The sequence below is a fragment of the Cryptomeria japonica genome, chromosome 2 (assembly GCF_030272615.1).
Source record: "Cryptomeria japonica chromosome 2, Sugi_1.0, whole genome shotgun sequence".
NCBI classification, from domain to species: domain Eukaryota; kingdom Viridiplantae; phylum Streptophyta; class Pinopsida; order Cupressales; family Cupressaceae; genus Cryptomeria; species Cryptomeria japonica.
The window spans coordinates 542400019-542419105 of record NC_081406.1 but is presented as its reverse complement, the minus strand read 5'-3'; the positions used below and the strand labels follow the sequence as shown (position 1 = coordinate 542419105).

The 19087-nt window shown below is 34.7% G+C and overlaps 1 protein-coding gene across 3 annotated transcripts; it reads right to left on the bottom strand.

The window, feature by feature from the left end:
- Nucleotides 1-9096: 9096 nt before the first annotated feature.
- LOC131066785 (probable protein phosphatase 2C 9) lies at nt 9097-13435 on the bottom strand. 3 transcript variants are annotated; one of them, XM_058001635.2, is made up of 5 exons: nt 13321-13435; nt 10637-10889; nt 9966-10238; nt 9603-9757; nt 9097-9498 (listed from the first exon to the last, which is right to left on the bottom strand). In XM_058001635.2, the coding sequence occupies exons 2-5, from the start codon at nt 10887-10889 to the stop codon at nt 9352-9354; spliced, it is 828 nt and encodes a 275-aa protein (XP_057857618.1). In that variant the 5' UTR covers nt 13321-13435; the 3' UTR covers nt 9097-9351. The 3 variants fall into 3 exon arrangements, with proteins under 3 accessions (XP_057857618.1, XP_057857617.1, XP_057857619.1); XM_058001634.2 differs by lacking the exon at nt 13321-13435 and adding an exon at nt 12590-13271; XM_058001636.2 differs by lacking the exon at nt 13321-13435 and adding an exon at nt 12367-12388.
- Between the last annotated feature and the right edge of the window lie 5652 nt (nt 13436-19087).

Genomic DNA, 19087 nt, shown 5'->3' with positions numbered 1-19087 from the left:
ATGTGGAAAATAAAGACTCTTTAAGTCAATTAGACACATTGTCTAAATATATCACCGACAGCCTATTAACATTTGATCAGATTAATGAGGAGACATTCAGTGAGAAAATGAATAAGGAAAAAGATAAATTCTTTGATGAGACAATAAAGAAGTGCATGGAACACATTGGCACACTCCTACCGGCACTAAGAAAAACCATAATGGAATTTGAGGAGTTGTATAGATACACATGTAAGACTGATACTTTGACAGTGGATATAGACAAGAAGATCAGTATTGTGCAAAAATAAATAAATGATATAGCTGATAATATCATCAATTCATCAGAACCCATATCGATTATAGAGTAGGAAATAGCAGGTTTTGAGGAGAAAATTGAAATATTTGAAAAAGAAAAGGAAAGAATAAAGTTCAAGGCAAAAGAGCTTAAATGTAGACTTGGTCCTAAACTTGACAACCTCATCTCTTTGAGAAAAGAGATCTCAGAGGCACTTGTTCCAGGACTAAAGACATAGGAAGAGAAAATGCACATCCTCACCGGTACAATTCAAAGGACTGAAGCAACATTGAAGGATAGTGAAAGGTTCACTCAGAGCCTAAATTTTGCATTGGCAGATATATTTCAGATTGTAACCAACTAGTTACAGGGTTCAGTTGACATTTCTGATAGCCTTTGTCATTGATGTCAAACGGGGAGTGGTAGAGATGAGAAAAATAATGGACAGAAGAGATCATTTGCTCAGGGGGAGCACACAATTTTGGCACATTTTTTGGTAAGATTTTTGGACTTCAATTTTGGATACATTTTTGGATTTTTCTCATGGGTGTTTCCATCAATGCCAAAGGAGGAGATTGTTGCCATTGCACACTCCAATGAGAAATTGTAGGTGATTGAAGGTATTGTCATTGATGGAAACCTTGCAATCCTATGGCACCCGTAGGCACTGACACCGACAGACTCTACACTGACAAATAGTTTACCGGCACCGGCAAAGATGATTACCGACACCCCAGTCGACGAGATTTTGCTTATTGTATTTTGTATTTAATTGTAATATATTTTTGTAAGCCGACAAGGCGTATTGTAATAAGACTCATATATAAGTATGGGATCTTGTAGATCATTTAAGATGCAAACATGAGAAGATTATTGCAGAAGTAATGTGCGAATATTAAGGCAGATTTTGGAGTAAGGTTTATGGTTATTGTATGAGCTTAAACCGGTACTGAACCTGGCATAGCAGATGTTGAACTAAAGCAGTACATTATATTGGATTTGTATAATCCATTTTGTAAGTCAGTGAGACTTCCTTTTGTAATTAAGCAGTGAGCTTTAGGCAGTTGGCCTTCCTGCATGTGCAGGCCCCTATTGTAAGTAATATCCATTCATTGGCTAGTGAGTGAATATTGTGGGTCACAAATCCCACCGAGGTTTTTCCCACATTGGGTTTCCTCATTAAAAATATTGTGTTATGGTGTGCTTTCTATGTTGTGTTTATTGTTCATATTTACTGCATTAATTCTTGTTTACCAGCACACTATTTTGGAATGCAATTTATTTAATAAGGTCAGAAAATCTATTAACCGGCAAGATATTGATTCAACCCCCACGCCCCCCCCCCCCTCTCAGTATCTTTGGGAATCCTAACAATAGTGATTTATTTGAAAAAAGTATTAGAAATATCTTGTACAAAGATGTCCTTATTATTATTGCCAATTTTGGGAGAAGGGATAACATTGTTCATTAATTCTTCATCCTTAGGAGGGAGAGCATCACTACATGTGTTTAAATCATCCTCTTGCCTCAAAATGGGTTCAATAGGATCTTTAGGGGAGAGAGAATTAAGGAAATTGATTATGATTTCATCTTCTTTTTCTAAGGCATCTTCGGGGCAAGGAGAAGCATTTCTCATTAATGCATCATCTCTAGCGGGAATTTTATTGAAGTCAAAAGAGGAAATGCCATCACTAGGAAAAGTAGGGACACTACCATCTTATTCCACAAAATTATTCTCGTGAGGGGAGTATTCTTTAGGAGGGAGATGAACATCTTTCTCCAAAGATTCATGCTTAGGAAGGAGATCTTTGAAATAAGTGCCCATAACCTCTTGTTGCACTAACATGCCCCTATTGGTAAGACCAAATTTAGGAGAAGATAAGTCAATGTCCATTGATACCTTTTCACTTAGAGAGGTATCATGTAGGGAAGGTAAGGTAACATTAAGAAAGGTGTTTATGATATCATCCTCTTCCTCTAAGATAGCTAGATGGGAAGGGCACATTTTAGGAGAATTGACAAGATCACTCTTCAAATCTTCATCCTTAAAGCATGGAAGAGTTTTGAAAGGGTTGGTAACAACTCTTTTAGGCACTAAGATGTTGTCATAGATAGGAGGAGGTTCTTTAAGATGGAAAAATTGAAGCAAGGGAAGCCAACCCATTATCACATTTATGAAATGAAAGCATCATGACCACAATTTTCCTCTTTCAAATGATAACATATGCAAAATAGAAGGAAATGTTCAATTTTAACCAATTCAAGCACTCTAAATGTTGATTTAGAAAATGAAATTTATGAGTAAAATGTGTACCTAAATCAGATCTGAACTTAATGATCCAAATCAAGCTATCCACAAGTTCAATTTTGAATTAAAAAATTAGGGTTTTAACAAAAATTGACCTCTAAATTTTTTAAATTTGCAAGGAATTGAAACTTGTAAATGTAAATTTGAATTTGAAATAGCAAAAAGACTCAGATATGAGAACATAAATCAGAATTAAAGAAGATTGGATTCACGTCGGGCTCACCAAAATATGGAGGGGAAAAAGTGAGACCGGGTAACTAGGACCTAATCCCACGTTAGCCAACACATTGGGAATACGAAAGAGCCTAGGGAGATAACTCACTTTGGCTACTTCTTGTGAGAAAGAGAGAGCCAAGGATTATCTCTCAGGGTTTCTATTTCTCTTATTGTAAATGAAGGTAAGATATGAAAGATTGATCAACTAGACTAGGAGATGAACAATGAAGGGTACATAAACTGAAATTGCGAAAACTTGTAGAACTAGAATTGAGATACTTGAAAGAAGAGAAGGGGAAAGAATTTGAATGTGTACCTGGTGTTGAAAAATGAGTCAAAGAAAGCTACAACTGAAGACCTGCAAATCTGATGTTCTGAGCTTCCACCCTCCCAAATTTCACCTGAAACTGGGTGGACCAGGGCGCCCAGAGAGGACCAAGGTGCTCAGGGAGGACCAGGTCGTAGGACTAGGGCGCCACACCCCTATCCCGATGATTTCTGCTCAAATTTAATCTTCGTAACTGTGTCTGTGTGATCCACCGGACCTGAAATTTGTAGCGATGATCGGATCCCGTACTTGCACCTGCAATTGAAAATAGGGTTTTGGGTGGCTATATAGGGTTTTGCCTTATTCAAACCCCTATTTTGGTGATTTCCACCTTCACAAATAGTCGATTTGTATAGTAAAATAGTGTGTGCAGGAATCTTGTGTGTGTGCAAGACCCTAAAATGAAATCAAACAATCTAGAGCAACTCTAAAGAGTAAACCCTAATTGCTTATAATTGACAAAGTAAATGCTCTAAATCAATGATGCAAAGTGATCTAAAGCATGAATGTAAATATGTAAATTGATGTAATGAAGCTCATGAAAATAACATGAAACCATACCCAACCCCTAAGGGAGGAGTACAAGCCAATCATCAGTTATCTCCTATTATTCTTCAATGTCTTGAAGGCTCTAGTTGATGATGAATTCTTTATGAAATGTTGTTGAATTTTGTTGAATGTTGTTGAATACTCTACATAGGCTTCTCTTTCACTACATAGAAGGCTCCTTGTGCTCCAAAAACCTGCTCTTAGATTCTTAGATATGATAGATAGATAGATCTCAGTTGCCTTCAAATGAAGAAATAGAGATCTTATGTATGAAACCCTAGATCTTAATTTCATCTTTAGGCCAACTTAGAGATTGAATTTCCCATCAATTTCTTGGGGTTAAGCATTATAATATCATAGGATTATGCTCCCGAAATTTTTTAAAAAAAAGCCGAGGACAATATGCACTTTCAACATGGTCCGACCAACTTTTCACCAAATTTTTGGGGCCGTTAGATATGATGATATTAGAGTGAATACCAAAGTTACAGCTGATTTCAAGGTGTTTTGATATGCGAAATTGGGCCTTAAAGATTGAAATAGGACATAATTAGGGTTTATGATTTAATGATTTATTGGAGGAATAAAATAAAAAGGGGCACACTTAGGGTAAAGGGCCCAATTTTATGATGTATGAAGTGATGAAATTGAATTTGGATTTAATTAAATTAATTAATTAAATGTTTAAAGGGAAATTACAATGCAAGATGCAAACACACTAAGGCGGGTGCTAAATTAAGTGTGGAATTGTAGCACCCTAGCAAGGGTGTACAATTTACGACACTACACTAGGATCACAATAATGTGCAAGGGAAGGGAATGGACACCTTTATTTGAGTTCAACAAGTGAAGGTAACACTTCCGATCCTCAAGATTTCTATAAGGCATGTGAGGGTATGTGTAGCCTAATCATAAAGGCACAAAAATATAAGAAATCAAGTAAAGTTGTTTTCGATTTTAAAGATCATCCTAGGGTGAAAGAAGAGAGCATACACAAATTGCTTGCACAAACACAAAAAAATAATATTGAAATAAAGGTTAGTTCTTCTTAAGAAAAATTAAATATGTGATTAATATTAGGGAATCAAACTTTGATAAATAGTCCTTAAAAAACACAATGTTAATACTTTGCAATATTTAAGGCATGGACAAATAAACCTACAAGAAATAGGGTTAAAATATTAGAGAAAGTCTAATATAATAAAACAAACAAAGATTAGAGGGTTAGAACTAAAAAAACTAAAAAATAGTAGAAAAAAATAAAAATGCTAAAATATAGAGTAGAAATGCTAAACATTATATATATATATATATATATATATATATATTCTTATGCATAGAGAAAAAATATTGACACAAAACATAAAAAGTTAAAAAGTAGAATCATTGGTGATTGGGTAGAAAAGATAAAGATTTGACATAAATGCTCCTAAATAAAGCACAACTGCTAATCAATAAAATAGTGTGATGAAAGCAAAAACATTGATAATTTGATGGAAGTATTTTGGATGGAACATACACATTGCATAATAAAATGGAAACACAATTATTCTATAAAAGAAGAATTAGAAGGAAAAGGAAAAAATAAAACCCTATAAAATTTAATTAGGAAACCAATCTACAAACAATTACAAAGCCTACAACAAACTAATTGGTTATAAAGTTACATCTAACCTTACAAAAGTTGATTGAGATGACAAACACCTAGAAAAAGATTAGTGAAAATGTCAAAGTTGATATGCAAACACCTAGAACTAGAGAAAAAATATCATTCCAAAAGCCTACAAAGTTGAAAGACATAAATACCAATTATTGAGCATAAATGATAATTATTGAATGGAAACACTCATTCATAGAGAATATACATTTTTTTAGGAAACACATATAAGAATATAGAAATACATGCAAAAGTAAATATTATATTGGGACAAGGGTCCTATCGGGCATGGCAAAATGTGAGGTAAAATCTAGCATAAAAACCTAGAAGATGGAGACAAAATAAAATCCAGTAGTATTTATGTAACCTACACCTCTGTTATAACAAAAATAACATAAAACAATGAAGAAACAAACAAGTATCTTTCCTCTCCCAAGCCCTTTGATTATTTGGATATGCTCACGATGATTGTGATTCTATGTGTGTGATTGGGACAAGGGTCATATCGCGCATATCAAAATGTGAGATAAAATCTAGCATAAAAACATGGAAGATGGAGACAAAATAAACTCCAATAGTATATCTAACCTACACCTCTAGTTGAGAAAGAGGAACATAAAACACTAAAGAAACAAACAAGTATCTTGCCTCTCTCAAGAGATTTTCTAATTTGGTAGTGCGTACTTGAACTTCTGTGTAGTGCGTAAAATATCCTTAAGAGATGGTTTTTATATATTTTTTAGGGATGATTGTGAATGGTTGAGATTAGATCATGGATTGGATGGTTATGATGAATTAGTATGTGAGGAAGGGATGAGATGGATGCAAGTGTTCAACAATGGGATGAAACCAAATGAATGAAAAGTTAGGTTTGCCTTAGTTTGCACGTGGAGATGAGATGTAAACAAGGTGGAATCTTGGGGTGAGTGCAACTAGATGAGAGAGATTGAGTGCAACTAGATGGGAGAGACTAAATCATGCGATGGATGGCCAAGCTTGCCTTAACTAGAACGAATGAAGGGTAGATGTAGAATATTGTTTTGTCTGCTTTGTTAATTGTTACCTTTATGCCCTTAATAACATTTATTAATTTGCCTTTATTAATTAGCTAAATTAGTCTCTTTCATTGTTGGATGGATACCCTTATTTTCTAAGTCAATCATATCAAATACCATTGTTACCACCTCAACTCACTATATATGTTTTCTATATGCCATCATATACAAGGGTTATTTGAGCCACTTTAGACAATTCAACTACAACCACCACTCTATATGTATATTTCATTAACTTTCTTAATGTTTTAGGTCAACTATAAATAATTTAAATGTTTTGTTAAAATAGGCATTCAAGGTATTTGGTGCCCTAATTCCTCCCATTTGTAATGTCCTTATCCTCAAAAAATCAGAAATATAATTCAAATCTAGAAATTATATTTATAACAACAAACCAAACTATGCCAAACAATGCTACCAATCTACTCAAAACTTCTCCAACTGTAATAGATTCTTCATCAACTAAAAATAACAATAAATAGTACTAATTACAAACTCAATAAGAGTGGCATACTACTATAATATGTTCATAAACTCACAATAGAAAAATCACAAAACTATGCTTCAAAAGCACTCTGAAGAACACCCGCAATAAACTTGGAAACTAGAGAAGAAGCAACAACAATCCACCAAATTTCCTTCAACCCAAATACAATCTCAAAGTGAGAATGCCCTCTATGAACACAATTTTTTGTCCTTTGATTGTACAATGCTCATGGGTTTCCGTCCACAAGCTCTCTCCTTCAACGGGGTTCCATCCATTGAAGAAGCTTCATACAAATCTGCAAATGTAGAGAAGAAAATGATAACCAATAACCCTCAAAATTACCAAAATCCCAATATTTGTATTCATCATGTATGCAAGATTTGGGTGCCCAAATTCAAACTACCTCCTTTGGAATTCCTACTAATTTAATTATGTCTCTTGCCAAAAGTTGTCATTGAGTTATTAAAGATTCACCTCCACTTGTAACAACAAAAACTTTCTAAAAATCATCCCGCAACAACTTTTCCAAAATGACACAAATTCAAATTCAAACTCCCTCCTTTGGAATTCTTGATAGTTGCCAAAAGTTGTCATTGATCCACTTGTAACATCAGAAACTTTCTAAAATTCATCTTGCGACAACTTTCCCAAAATAACACAAATTCCAATACCCTACTAAAAATTTCTAAAAATTTAATTTAATATTTAAATGTCCTTTTGATATTGAAAATATTTGAACATTTCTAAATATTAAATTAATTATTCTCCCCAAAGCTTATCCAATCAACCCATGGAAGAACAAATAGATTAATAAATGCCAAAATTAAACTTTAAATAAAAGGCCTTCAATTTTCTATCAGTACATCCCTTGCACTTCCTAAAATTGCAAGTGGTGCTTTGTATGAAGTTTTGCAAAATAGAATTATCATCACATGTTTTTACATGTTTTTGTCTCCTTTTTTCAAAGTATTCGTCTTGCTAAAACTTACATACTATATTTGTAATAGAAGCACGGTCCGACAATGACTAAATCAGATCCCGACTTACCCCATGTCCACAGAACGCCATAGACAAACTTAAATAACTAATTTAATTCCCAACATCTCCATGGATGCCACTTACCAATATTCCATTTCAGAGATTTAAAATAGAGAGGCAACTTTCCATACTATCCATACATACTAAATCATGCACACAGAAAGAGTACATTTTTACTTGCTTGCATGCAACACCATCACAAAGGGCTTTTCCTCGATCAACCAGAGTTAGCCATTGACTCTTCTGATCAATGACTTTAGCCATCTTCACTAACACAACCGAGTAGTCCCCAAACTGCATTGGCCATTGTTGGCATCACGGGTATAGTAATATTTTTTCTTGTTTGATGAAAATGATTGCTTTCACATAAAAGTAGGCAAGAAGGAAATCTATCATGTCATAGTGTGCCATGGAACTGAGCGCACTGCAAACCATTGCAAAGCATCTAATTTTTTTATATCTTTTAAGTGACAATGAAGTTTGAGACACAAGCATGGTATGGCATTAGATAGTTAAAATATACTAAATATTTCTTGAGATTATTGGGTTTTAAAATTTGTTTTCGGACATGTAGTGTCACGGTTAAAACACTTCGTTGGTGAAGTGGCCACCAAGGTTCAAACTCCTGCTAGACCATTGTGCTCGCAGGCCTTGTGTCTTTGCTGGGTCGTTGTGCTCGCGGGTTTGAACAGGTGAAGTGTGGGGATGAGGTCCTCAATTGTGGCTTCACCGGTTCATAGCTCCGGGTCAAAAACGTTTCACATGGAGCCGGAGGGCATGTCATGCCAGCGTCGCCGGTCACGTTAAAAAGTTTACCGGGCATGGAAAAAAAAAATTTAGAAAAGTCAAAAATAAAATTTGTGTGGACTTCTTTAAGAAAAGCCATTAAATTTTTTTGTCTTACAGGAGTTCCAGTAAGCTTAAACCTAAAACAGCTACTCCCCTTCCATAAACTACTACGTGTTTAAGCATTGAACTAGCTTTACACAATGAAAAAATGTGATATATGAATTTGTTTTGGCTGTAAGGTTTTTGGTTTGATGCCTGGTGATGAAAAGGGAAATCCAAAATAAATGCATGCCTCAGACAAACAACATTCAAATTTTAGTCCAATAACAGCAAATTTAGCTCATGGAATAACCTGATGAATCTCGTTTACAGATAGAACACCATGACATCCATTAAAAAAACCATTAGAAAATAAACATTGATTAAACATAATTTCACCACTTGTTACATAGATATGCAATACCACATTCATGAAAATTTGCCAAAATATATGAGCCCCTCTCAACCTGGATTGCAGAAAACATTGGGTTTTGTAGGGATATTTTTACAATTATTTCATATTTTATACAGATGTCTTGAGCAGAAGCTATTATAATACAGAAAAAGCCAATTCAACTACAGGTGCCCTTAGGCAAGCTGTAAAGCAATCATCTTAAGTTTCTGAACTGCACTACAATACAAGATATATCATCCTTGCTTTCTCGTTTCAAGGCTTCTGAAGTTAATTGCTTTGCTGCCATTTGTGGATCCTTGATTTTGCTAACAAAATTGGTGGCTTCCTCATTATCCATTACCTGTATAAAATGAATATTATGTTACAAATCAGAGTACAAAGATATGAAACTCTTGATACAGTTTCCAACCCTATGATAGACTATTATAAACTAAGAGAACTGACCTTCCATAAGCCATCACTGGCAAGAATTAGAAACTCTGTGTCTGAATCAATGTCCCATTCTCTCACATCAGGATCTGACCGTAGATGTGACTTGAGACTCCTATCTCCAAAAGCTCGGGAAACTGCAAGTTGACCATTCACTCTTGGAACATCCCCTGCAACAACAATGATATTCATAAGGTTGCATTTCAGGTAGCAATGTTGCATTTGTTTCAGATAAAGCTTAGAGTTACCAGGCATACACTTTTTGGAAGTTAAATTACATAGGATTGAATTGACACCAACTTTTTCCAAAAGATTGAACCTTCCTACACCCAAATACCAGTATTCAAAAAAAAAATACCATACAAATAAACCAACCACCTGGAAAATTTGAGACGAAGCCGCCCTTATCTTCAATGCTTACACGTTCAGTACTAGGCTCATGATCAGTGGAGAGCTGAATAGCTCTTCCTCTTTGGCACACAACTGCTCTAGAGTCACCGACATTTGCAACCAAAAGTTTTACGCCATCTATCAAGATGACTGTGACAGCAGTTGAACCTCCTCGAGCAAAGTCAGGAGTGTGTCTAAGAATGGCCTTATCTGTCTTATCATAGGCTTTCATTATGGCCCTAATGGGGTGAACCCAGAAATCTTCCTGGAACAAAACATAACCTAATCAGAGGCAGTTGACCCTAGCCTCATTTACTCTGGAAAAAAATATTATCAACCAGAGTGCATAAGAAAGTCCTCTTCATTCTTAAAATATGTAAATGCAGACAAAAATACATCAGACTCAGTACTGATATCTCCATTACGAAACAACATCCCAGCCCTAAATCAAGGGACTACTCAGATTGCAATTTGAAAATCATATGTTAGAGCCCTACATTAGATTGAAATTAAATGACAAGAATGTTTCGAGGCATGTTCCTAACAAACAGGATGGAACATTATCTTGCAAATTTGACTAGCAATCAAAAGCAGAATATAGACAAAAATAGCTTCTCTCCAACATCTTTAATAGCTCCTTTAGTAAGAAATTTAATCACTTGCCTCACTAAGAATATTTTGAAATAAATTCTTCTGTAGGTATGAAGGCACATTGTCACCCAAATGACCATCAAAGATGGCATATAAACCCAATTCATGGCCATTGATTTGAGTGAATTCTGCAACATGATAATCCTCCATGGGATGACTAGCTTTTCCTTCGACTAAACTGAATCCATAAACAATTTTATTGGGACTAAGGTGGCTCTTCCCTTTCCCAGAACTGCAAGAAGAATTCCCTCCTGCCACCATCTACACAGAAATAAACAAATCTTAGGTATAATAGAAACAAACAAAATCCCAATAACAATTCTGCATATATCTAAGCTCGAGAATGAAAGACAGAGAGATAATGAATTAAAGTGCAAAATAACAAAAAAGTTTTTTAACAATAAGTTTTCATCTCTTGCATAAGAAGGAACTACCAATCAGTTTAAAAGTCTCCAAAATAATGTGGAGGAATAATATCTAATTCACCTTGTATAAATTGAACTGATTTTTCCATCCAAGCAATTACTTTTGTTGTTTTTCAGTTTTTATTTGATTTTTCAACCTAATGCCAATAACGGGGCACATCTTGAGATTGAATCAGCATTCCACAAATGAAAGGGTACACACAATTTTCACGACCAGAAAAGTTCTCCTTCATTAAGCTTCCAGCTAATTATACATCATGCACTGTGTACAACTAAGCATATGAAATAATGCATTTGATGGACAATTCATAACCTTCTTGCACACAGCATCCTGAATCTTAACAAAAAATGCACTGATCACTAAAATTAGGACAAATACATATGACCTTCAAATTAGAAAAAAGAGATAGGTCTCAGTTTGGATTGAAAGATATCCATTATGCAAATAAGGTGACATCAAAGAGTAAGACAGACTTACTGCAAAGAGCCATGCAGAAATGATTGTGTTCAGAATAATCAAAGCATGTTCTGATGCAAAGGATCCCTTGGAATCCTATCAATGAAAGGTACACGAAAAACCTCTTCAAAGATTTGTGAAAATCAGACAAATGCAATAGTGAAACAATCCTCAAACTCAAGTACAATATATCCCCATTGTTTACTAGAACTTAAAAGCTAAACAAGATCATACATCTGTTGCTTTTCAACAAATTTTGGTAACTTCCTTTGCCAAATAAAAAGGAGGTGCTCTAAACTACAATGACCTCTGCTCTTATGTATTAAAGCTACAATGTTTATGATAATTTGTGCACTCATGCAACTGAGACAGGAGCCCTAGAAAGCAAGTACATATCAAAGAAAGATGTACACATGAAGCTTTCAGAAGAAGTGTAAAGAGATACAAATCTGTGTGCGACATATCAGAATATACAATAGAATCCATACGCCCATTTGATTGTTTCATTATTGAGCCTAAAAAATTGCAGAAGCATTCAATAAACACATGAATCAACCATTGTTTGATGTTGGCAAAAAAATTTAAAGATACTGTGCACACATAAGCCTAAAAAGTTGCAGAAGTATTTAATAAACAGATGAATAAACTAACTCTGCTCTTTGCTGCTGGAAAAAGAATCGACGAGACTGCCTACACACAAACACATACACCAGACATATATGTTGCATGCAACGACAGAAATTGAAGATTTTTCAAACCTCCAAAATGATTATTTCATAATATTTGAAACAGCAATCTAAATTGCCCCTCTAATTGAAAAACGCCCATCTTAAAAATTAAAGGAAATTTCACATACCCAACATTGAAAACCCAAATTTTTATATCAACCAGTCTTAGCAATAGCAAATTTTCAGATACCCAAGTACCAGTTCGGAGTTTACAAATTTAAAACAAACTTTTAAAAGAAAAAGAGGCTCCAAAACATCCCCAAGAGATGAGATATATTTAACTTTTTTATTTTTTTTGGAAAAAACCCATCTAACAGAATCAAATCTGCAGGCTCCAAAAAGTGAGCTGACCTTGGAATAAACAATGTGAAAGCAGTTCAGACCATTCATACACATCTTAAAAAGCTTCTCCTGCTGCTACTTAGCATTTAACATATCAAGGAGTAGAGCTCGCAGCCTCCAGTTTATATGATATGCGTCTCACAAGCAACTGCCACCGAATATTGCATCAAATCCTAGCTTTGAAGAAAAGGGGAAAATTCCTAGAGGAAAAAATAATCAGAGAGCCCAATCATGAAATAATTCTGGAAGTCCCAAAAACTGAAAATCCGTGCCCAAGGTTAGGTGTCTAGGTCACCAAAGCCTTCCCTGGTCAGAACTGACCAAGTCATGTCTTGTCCAAAACACTCCTCTCGTTTTCTATGGCTGGCGAGAATCTAAGCCCATAATTTTTTAACCTCCCAAATCATGATTTGACCAAGTGACTTGCATAAACAATTTTTGTAGCCAATAAAACTTGGAATTGAAGGCATTTTCCTGTTCACAGGATTGACCACCAGTAGGAATAGGAAAGTTCCTCTTGTCTATCCACTATGGTAGTGTGTATGGAGTTTTGGAGACAAATCTTAGCAAATGTTCTTTCAATTGTAACTTGCAGTGGATGCCAATATTTCTAATTAGCAATGGGGTTACTATTAATTATTGTATAAGGCTTTGAACCCTAACAAAAAGAGTATGAAAAGAACCACTTTTTCTACCACTTTGACATTTTCCTGGTTATGGATATGATTAGCATGTGATACCTTCCAACACAGCACTTCAATTATACTAATTTTACAGCACCATTGAAGATTGAATCAGAAAACTCCATACTGGGACCCTGCAGTTGACTTTAGTGAGGATTTTAGTATTTTAATTTTTATGGGGCTCTGTATAGCTAATGTTTGAGGGCATCGGATAAAGTCAGGAATCCCATCGTGTGTGTATTTGGGTCGATGTCTACAACGTCTTTGAAAACTTTCACCTTGACTAGTCTCTTTCACATGAGATATTAAACACGTATTCAGTTAGCCATTTAGCAAATTGTAAAAAGATTCTTTTATAGTTTACTATATCCAGCTGTCTGTGTACGAGTCAGATGGTTAATAATATGAGACTATTCTGTATTTTTTGAAGGAGGTAGTATCTAACTGTATTACAAATGAGGTATATATATATAATATAGAAATAAAAAAATAATATGAGATTATTTTGTACTCTTTGAAGGAGGTATCTAACTGTATTACAAATGAGGTATACATATAATGGAGAAATAAAAAAAAATAAGTGCAAGAAAAATTCAAAAAAAAAATGTGGGCAGGTCAAATAGGGATGAAAAAGGAATACTACATCAAATATTTCAATCCCACACATGACCACACTTGAAAGAACTACATAGGAATTGACATAAAATGGAAGGCAAAAATGCTAATTGTTGAGATAAGGACCAACTCACATCAACTTAGATGTGAAACAAGGTGGTGGATGATACCCAAAGAGGAATGGGAAGATAGAAGATGTAGATATTGCACTCAAGGGGTGGTGGAGACAAAATGGCATTATATCATGCAGTTTTCAACATATGATGATATCCGGATCAACTATGTTGAGACACTAAATATAAACACCTTGAGTAACCTATTTGACAAAGAAAAGATAACAAGAGTTGCAGATTTCCTAATCAAGATACACAACAAAAGATCTAAGATGCAAAAGGAAAAGGAGGTTTAGCAACCACGTTATTTTGTTTGGGTTTTGCATGCTTCCTTTGCTAGCTATATGTGGGTCTCATACGTTGTTTGTCATCGTGGATATTATTAAAAACATTCATTCATTCATACCTTACACCCCCTTGGAATAATGCCTTTTTACTTAAATCTAGGCTAATTGAATAAACATAAACAAATAAGTATACAATTATTTTATATTTAGTTAGGACCTCAGTTGGTTAGGAGGATAGGTGCATTTAGTTTTGAAAATAATAGTGAAGAATTATTGTTGATGTTATCTCAAAAACATTCACTTTAGGAACAAAAATTGATGATTTTAGTTTGGGAGATGTTTTCTATTTTGTATAGGCTTAGAGTTCAATGTGATTCACACCTAAGTCGTTTGGATTTGAACCTAAGTATCCTAACCTTATATTGATGAATATGAATGAACTAAGAGAATGTGTGCTTAGAGCTTTGTTTGCCTTTGCCTTCACCTTCCTTGTGTTTGAATCTATATGGTAGTGGTTATAGACACTTTAGGGGAGATTATTGAAACAATAGGGTCAAATTCTCTTGAGTCAACCCCTTATACAAATAAGCTTTACAACTTTAATTGAATGATTAAAAACAATATGTGTAGACATGTAGATGGCCTATATAAATTTTATAATGTGATGGGTTCCCTTTAATCTCCAAACCGAAATGTTCCTAAGATAATTGAACCTTGTTTTTCTTCTATCCAAAATCCATATTCACATATGAATTAATAGCATAAATGGATGTCTTTAAATATCAAAACATTGCTATAAGCTGCACAAATGCATGTGTCAAGTCAATTCACAACAGTTAGTGAAAAGGGAGAAATTTTTGGAATTAGAATTTGAGGTTCAATTTCCGCATGTATTGGAATTGAACTGGGTCAATCTTGAGTGGAGCAAACGTGAAGTAGATGGGCAAAGAGATTAAATTGAGGTAAGGAGAAAATATATGGAAGTGCATGAGAATAGGGATAGATAAATGGGCAACAAATGAGAATATGTGAGAATTTATGTGTAAAGAGGATGATAAGGATAGGGAAATGTTTCAAGTTGTGAGTGAAACTTATAAGACATTCCATCAAAATGAACCCAATATCAAATGGGATTCAACATCAGCATGCTACTTTCACCATTACATTTTTCTCCCACTTTAAGGGTTGAAAATCCAACATGACCATGTATTTCAAAGAATATGTACATTCTTAGCTAGCCTAAAAAGTAAATATCCAAACATTTTAAAAGAATATTTGGTCCAAGTAAAATGAACCATTCATGAAATCTTCTTGTAATCCTCTCCTTAGCATAAAAAATCTATAGGAACCTACAAAATAGAGATAATATATGCAATAATCAAATGAAATAGGAAAAATAATAAATAGTTTTAATTATTTAGGAAAAATGAAAAGTAGAGGAGAGAAGGATAAGAGATTCTACTTGTATGGAAAGTGATGTGTTAATACTCTACTCAATGTATTTATATAATCAATATTTCAACCATAAGAACATGTTAAACACACCATAGGAGTAAGAGAGGGGGGGAGGGAGGGGGTGAATCAGTCTGAACCTTAAAACAACTTCCTTATAATCTTCTAAACTTCAAATCACAATTAACTTATCTCTGCAATTATGAGACATGAAACCATAAAGCACAATACACACAAGAACTCCAAAGTTATGTGGAAAACCCAATAAGGGAAGAGCCATAGTGAGAATCACACTCACAATATGAATAACTAATTACAATGTTCTAGACTCAAGGCCAAGGTAGCTCATTGCACCTAATATGGACTTGCAAGATCGAGGTCCACAACCTCAGGGAAAGATACAAGGGACTTGCATTACTGAGACACAATTTTTGGACAAGATACAAAGGACTTGCATTACTAAAGAGCACTTCTCTTGGGCAAGATACAAATACAGCTGCCAAAGGGACTCAAATTGTCTTCCAATAGGTACAAGGAAATGATGAATTGAAATGAACAAGATCTCTCGATCATGAAACTGTCCTTGAACCATTGTGTCAAATGAACAATACCATGGCAAACATATCTCACTTCATTCACTATCTCAAAATATTATCATAAGATATGATTATCAAAGCTCATCATAAACTAAAATTTGCACATATGCTTCTTCACATACACTTGCATATCATTCACATCCAATTCACAACAATCCACATGCAAATTCACATATCCGCACTTCCATTTATACTAGGTTATTCATTAAAACCTCAACTAGGCCAGCCACAGACAAAATATACATAAATTGCATAAAGTCGACCGCCACAAATAACTATGCGGAATGCAATCCACTTTAGGATGTAAAGGGGGCCCAAATACATCATAACACATATTTCTAAGTTGATTCCAATGAGCCACACATGTTAGAACATCCTCCAAAATTGGCATCAATATAACGTGTAGGAAATCAATAAGGCTCGTTAAATAATCTACCCAAAATCAATCTTTCAAGGCAAATTACTCAATGTAGAACTACACACGCTGCAGTAAGATCCATACCAATCTTCTAGCTTAACCTCCAATGTATATCCAGACCAAAAAGAGTGATCCAAATTAGATAAACTAACCGAGTCAGTCAAAGACCAACACAATTGAACATGTTGAACCACATATCGACATAAGTTCACTTGCAGATCAAACCAACACATGGAATTTTAACTATAACACTACATGAACCATATGAACATGTCCTCCAAGCCACAACACTTGAACCAAGACATCAGAGCAATGCAGAACATTCTCTGGACCAATCCTAACAGACAACCCCACTGTCAACAAAGCACCACAACCAACTTCACCATTTGAGCAATTGAGGACCTAAAGACATGATAGTACAACATCCATATAATGTATACAATATATCCATCATCAAGAACTAGAGGAATGCAAAACATTCTTCCATTGGGACACTAATTACTCTTTCTTGCATATTGTGACTTCCACTACTGTAGCCTTCTAGAAACACCTCATACTTACTCAAAATTACCACTATACAACATAACAACATTTGAACACTCATTTTCAGATCATATACTACATCCAAATAGTTGAATAACTTCATTTTCCTCTTCACTTCTTCTTCATTAACACACACTATGACATTAATGACAACACCAGACAAGTTTGACATCAATGACAATACAAGACAAGTTTGACATCAATGACAACACAACTCAAGTTTCTAAGAGAACATTAGTAAAATATATGCCCTCCTCCAATTGATTACATACATAGTGTGGAAGGAATTGGAAGAGATTAGAAATGATCTGTAATGAAACATGAGGAAAAATATACTAATTACCATTGTGCAAGAATCAAATAATAGTCATATAAGCACACAAAATATTTCATCTTGTTAAAAACACTTAAGAACATAGGTTAGTGATGATTATCAAGGAAATGTATGCTCCTATGTATGCCAATCATATAGGAAAAGATGACCCTAAAGGCTAGATAAAAATCGTAAAAGCATATCAAAATATAATCAAGTTGAATAGTAGTCATATATGATGAAATAGATTTGATAATCGACATACAACTGAGAGGGGGGGGGGGGGGGTGAATTAGCTGTCTCACAAATTTACACAAATCAACTTACTCTCAGATCTGATAGTAAAGCATGAAAGCATAAATCAACAACACATCAAGAGCACACATAACACCAAGGTTTTTGACGTGGAAAACCCAGTCAAGGGAAAAACCATGGTGGGAACCTACCCACAATATGAGATACTCTGTTAGAAGTATATGAAATATTACAATGGGGAATGCACATGCATTCAGGCACATTGCCTAGAGCTCACTGCTCAAAAACAACAAGGGCTACAACCCTGGGGAAGACTCATTGTCTTACAAACAAATTCAGATTACATCTGGAAGATCATGAACTAATAGAATAACAACTCCTAATGCCTGGTTATAGTTCCAGTTAAGTGCAACTTTCTTCTCTCACACTTATTCTCAATCTTCGAAAGATGTATACATTCAGTGCACATACATGTTCTGATTCTCATCTATACACTCTTTTGCACACTCAATTGCAAATATATTACATTTATTTATACATGACATCAACCTTAACAAGGTCGGCTCAACACACAACACCTAATTACAAAAATATAATTATGCATGCTACAATATCATATGCGGACCATGCAATGTTGGTTAAGACATAGCAGAGACCCAAACCAGTCACCACGAACATGCTACATCTCCAAGAATTACGCCTTGATCATCTGCAACACGCTATAAGCATTTGATCAGCCAAGAACTGAATAACACGAACATATTGAAGAAAATCATCAATTACGCACACAATGATCAATGCGGACCACCAACACAAAAGGCACATGATCCAAAAACATCCACAAGCATCATGAATTACCACTGCAACATCCGCAACAACTCAAATTACTAAAATCATATCATCATCATACTGAACTTCAAGAATGCTAATTGAAATGACTGACAACCTGGAAAAATCACTTGTGGAGCTCCAAACCATGAACCAATCGAATTGAAGATACACATCAATGTTCCAAACACATTCTCCAGATCCGCAAATCAAGATATTACAATGTGGAGCAATACAAATCAAAATACCAAACACTGCCATTACTGAACAATAGAAAAACTAACTACACCATAGATACTCATAACTCACTCAAATCTTCATGCGGACCTCTGAAAATCATATTGAATCATCTATACACAATCCTCTACAAACCCTTTAATCTACAAACTCTGATCATCAACATG

Coding starts and splice junctions, on each gene's coding strand:
- LOC131066785 (XM_058001634.2), bottom strand. CDS start 12,634: ATGTGTATGAATGGTCTGAACTGCTTTCACATTGTTTATTCCAAG. Junction 9,758..9,965: donor CTTCGTCTCAAATTTTCCAG/GTGGTTGGTTTA, acceptor TTGTTGTTGCAG/GGGATGTTCCAAGAGTGAAT. Junction 9,499..9,602: donor CCAGTGATGGCTTATGGAAG/GTCAGTTCTCTT, acceptor CATTTTATACAG/GTAATGGATAATGAGGAAGC.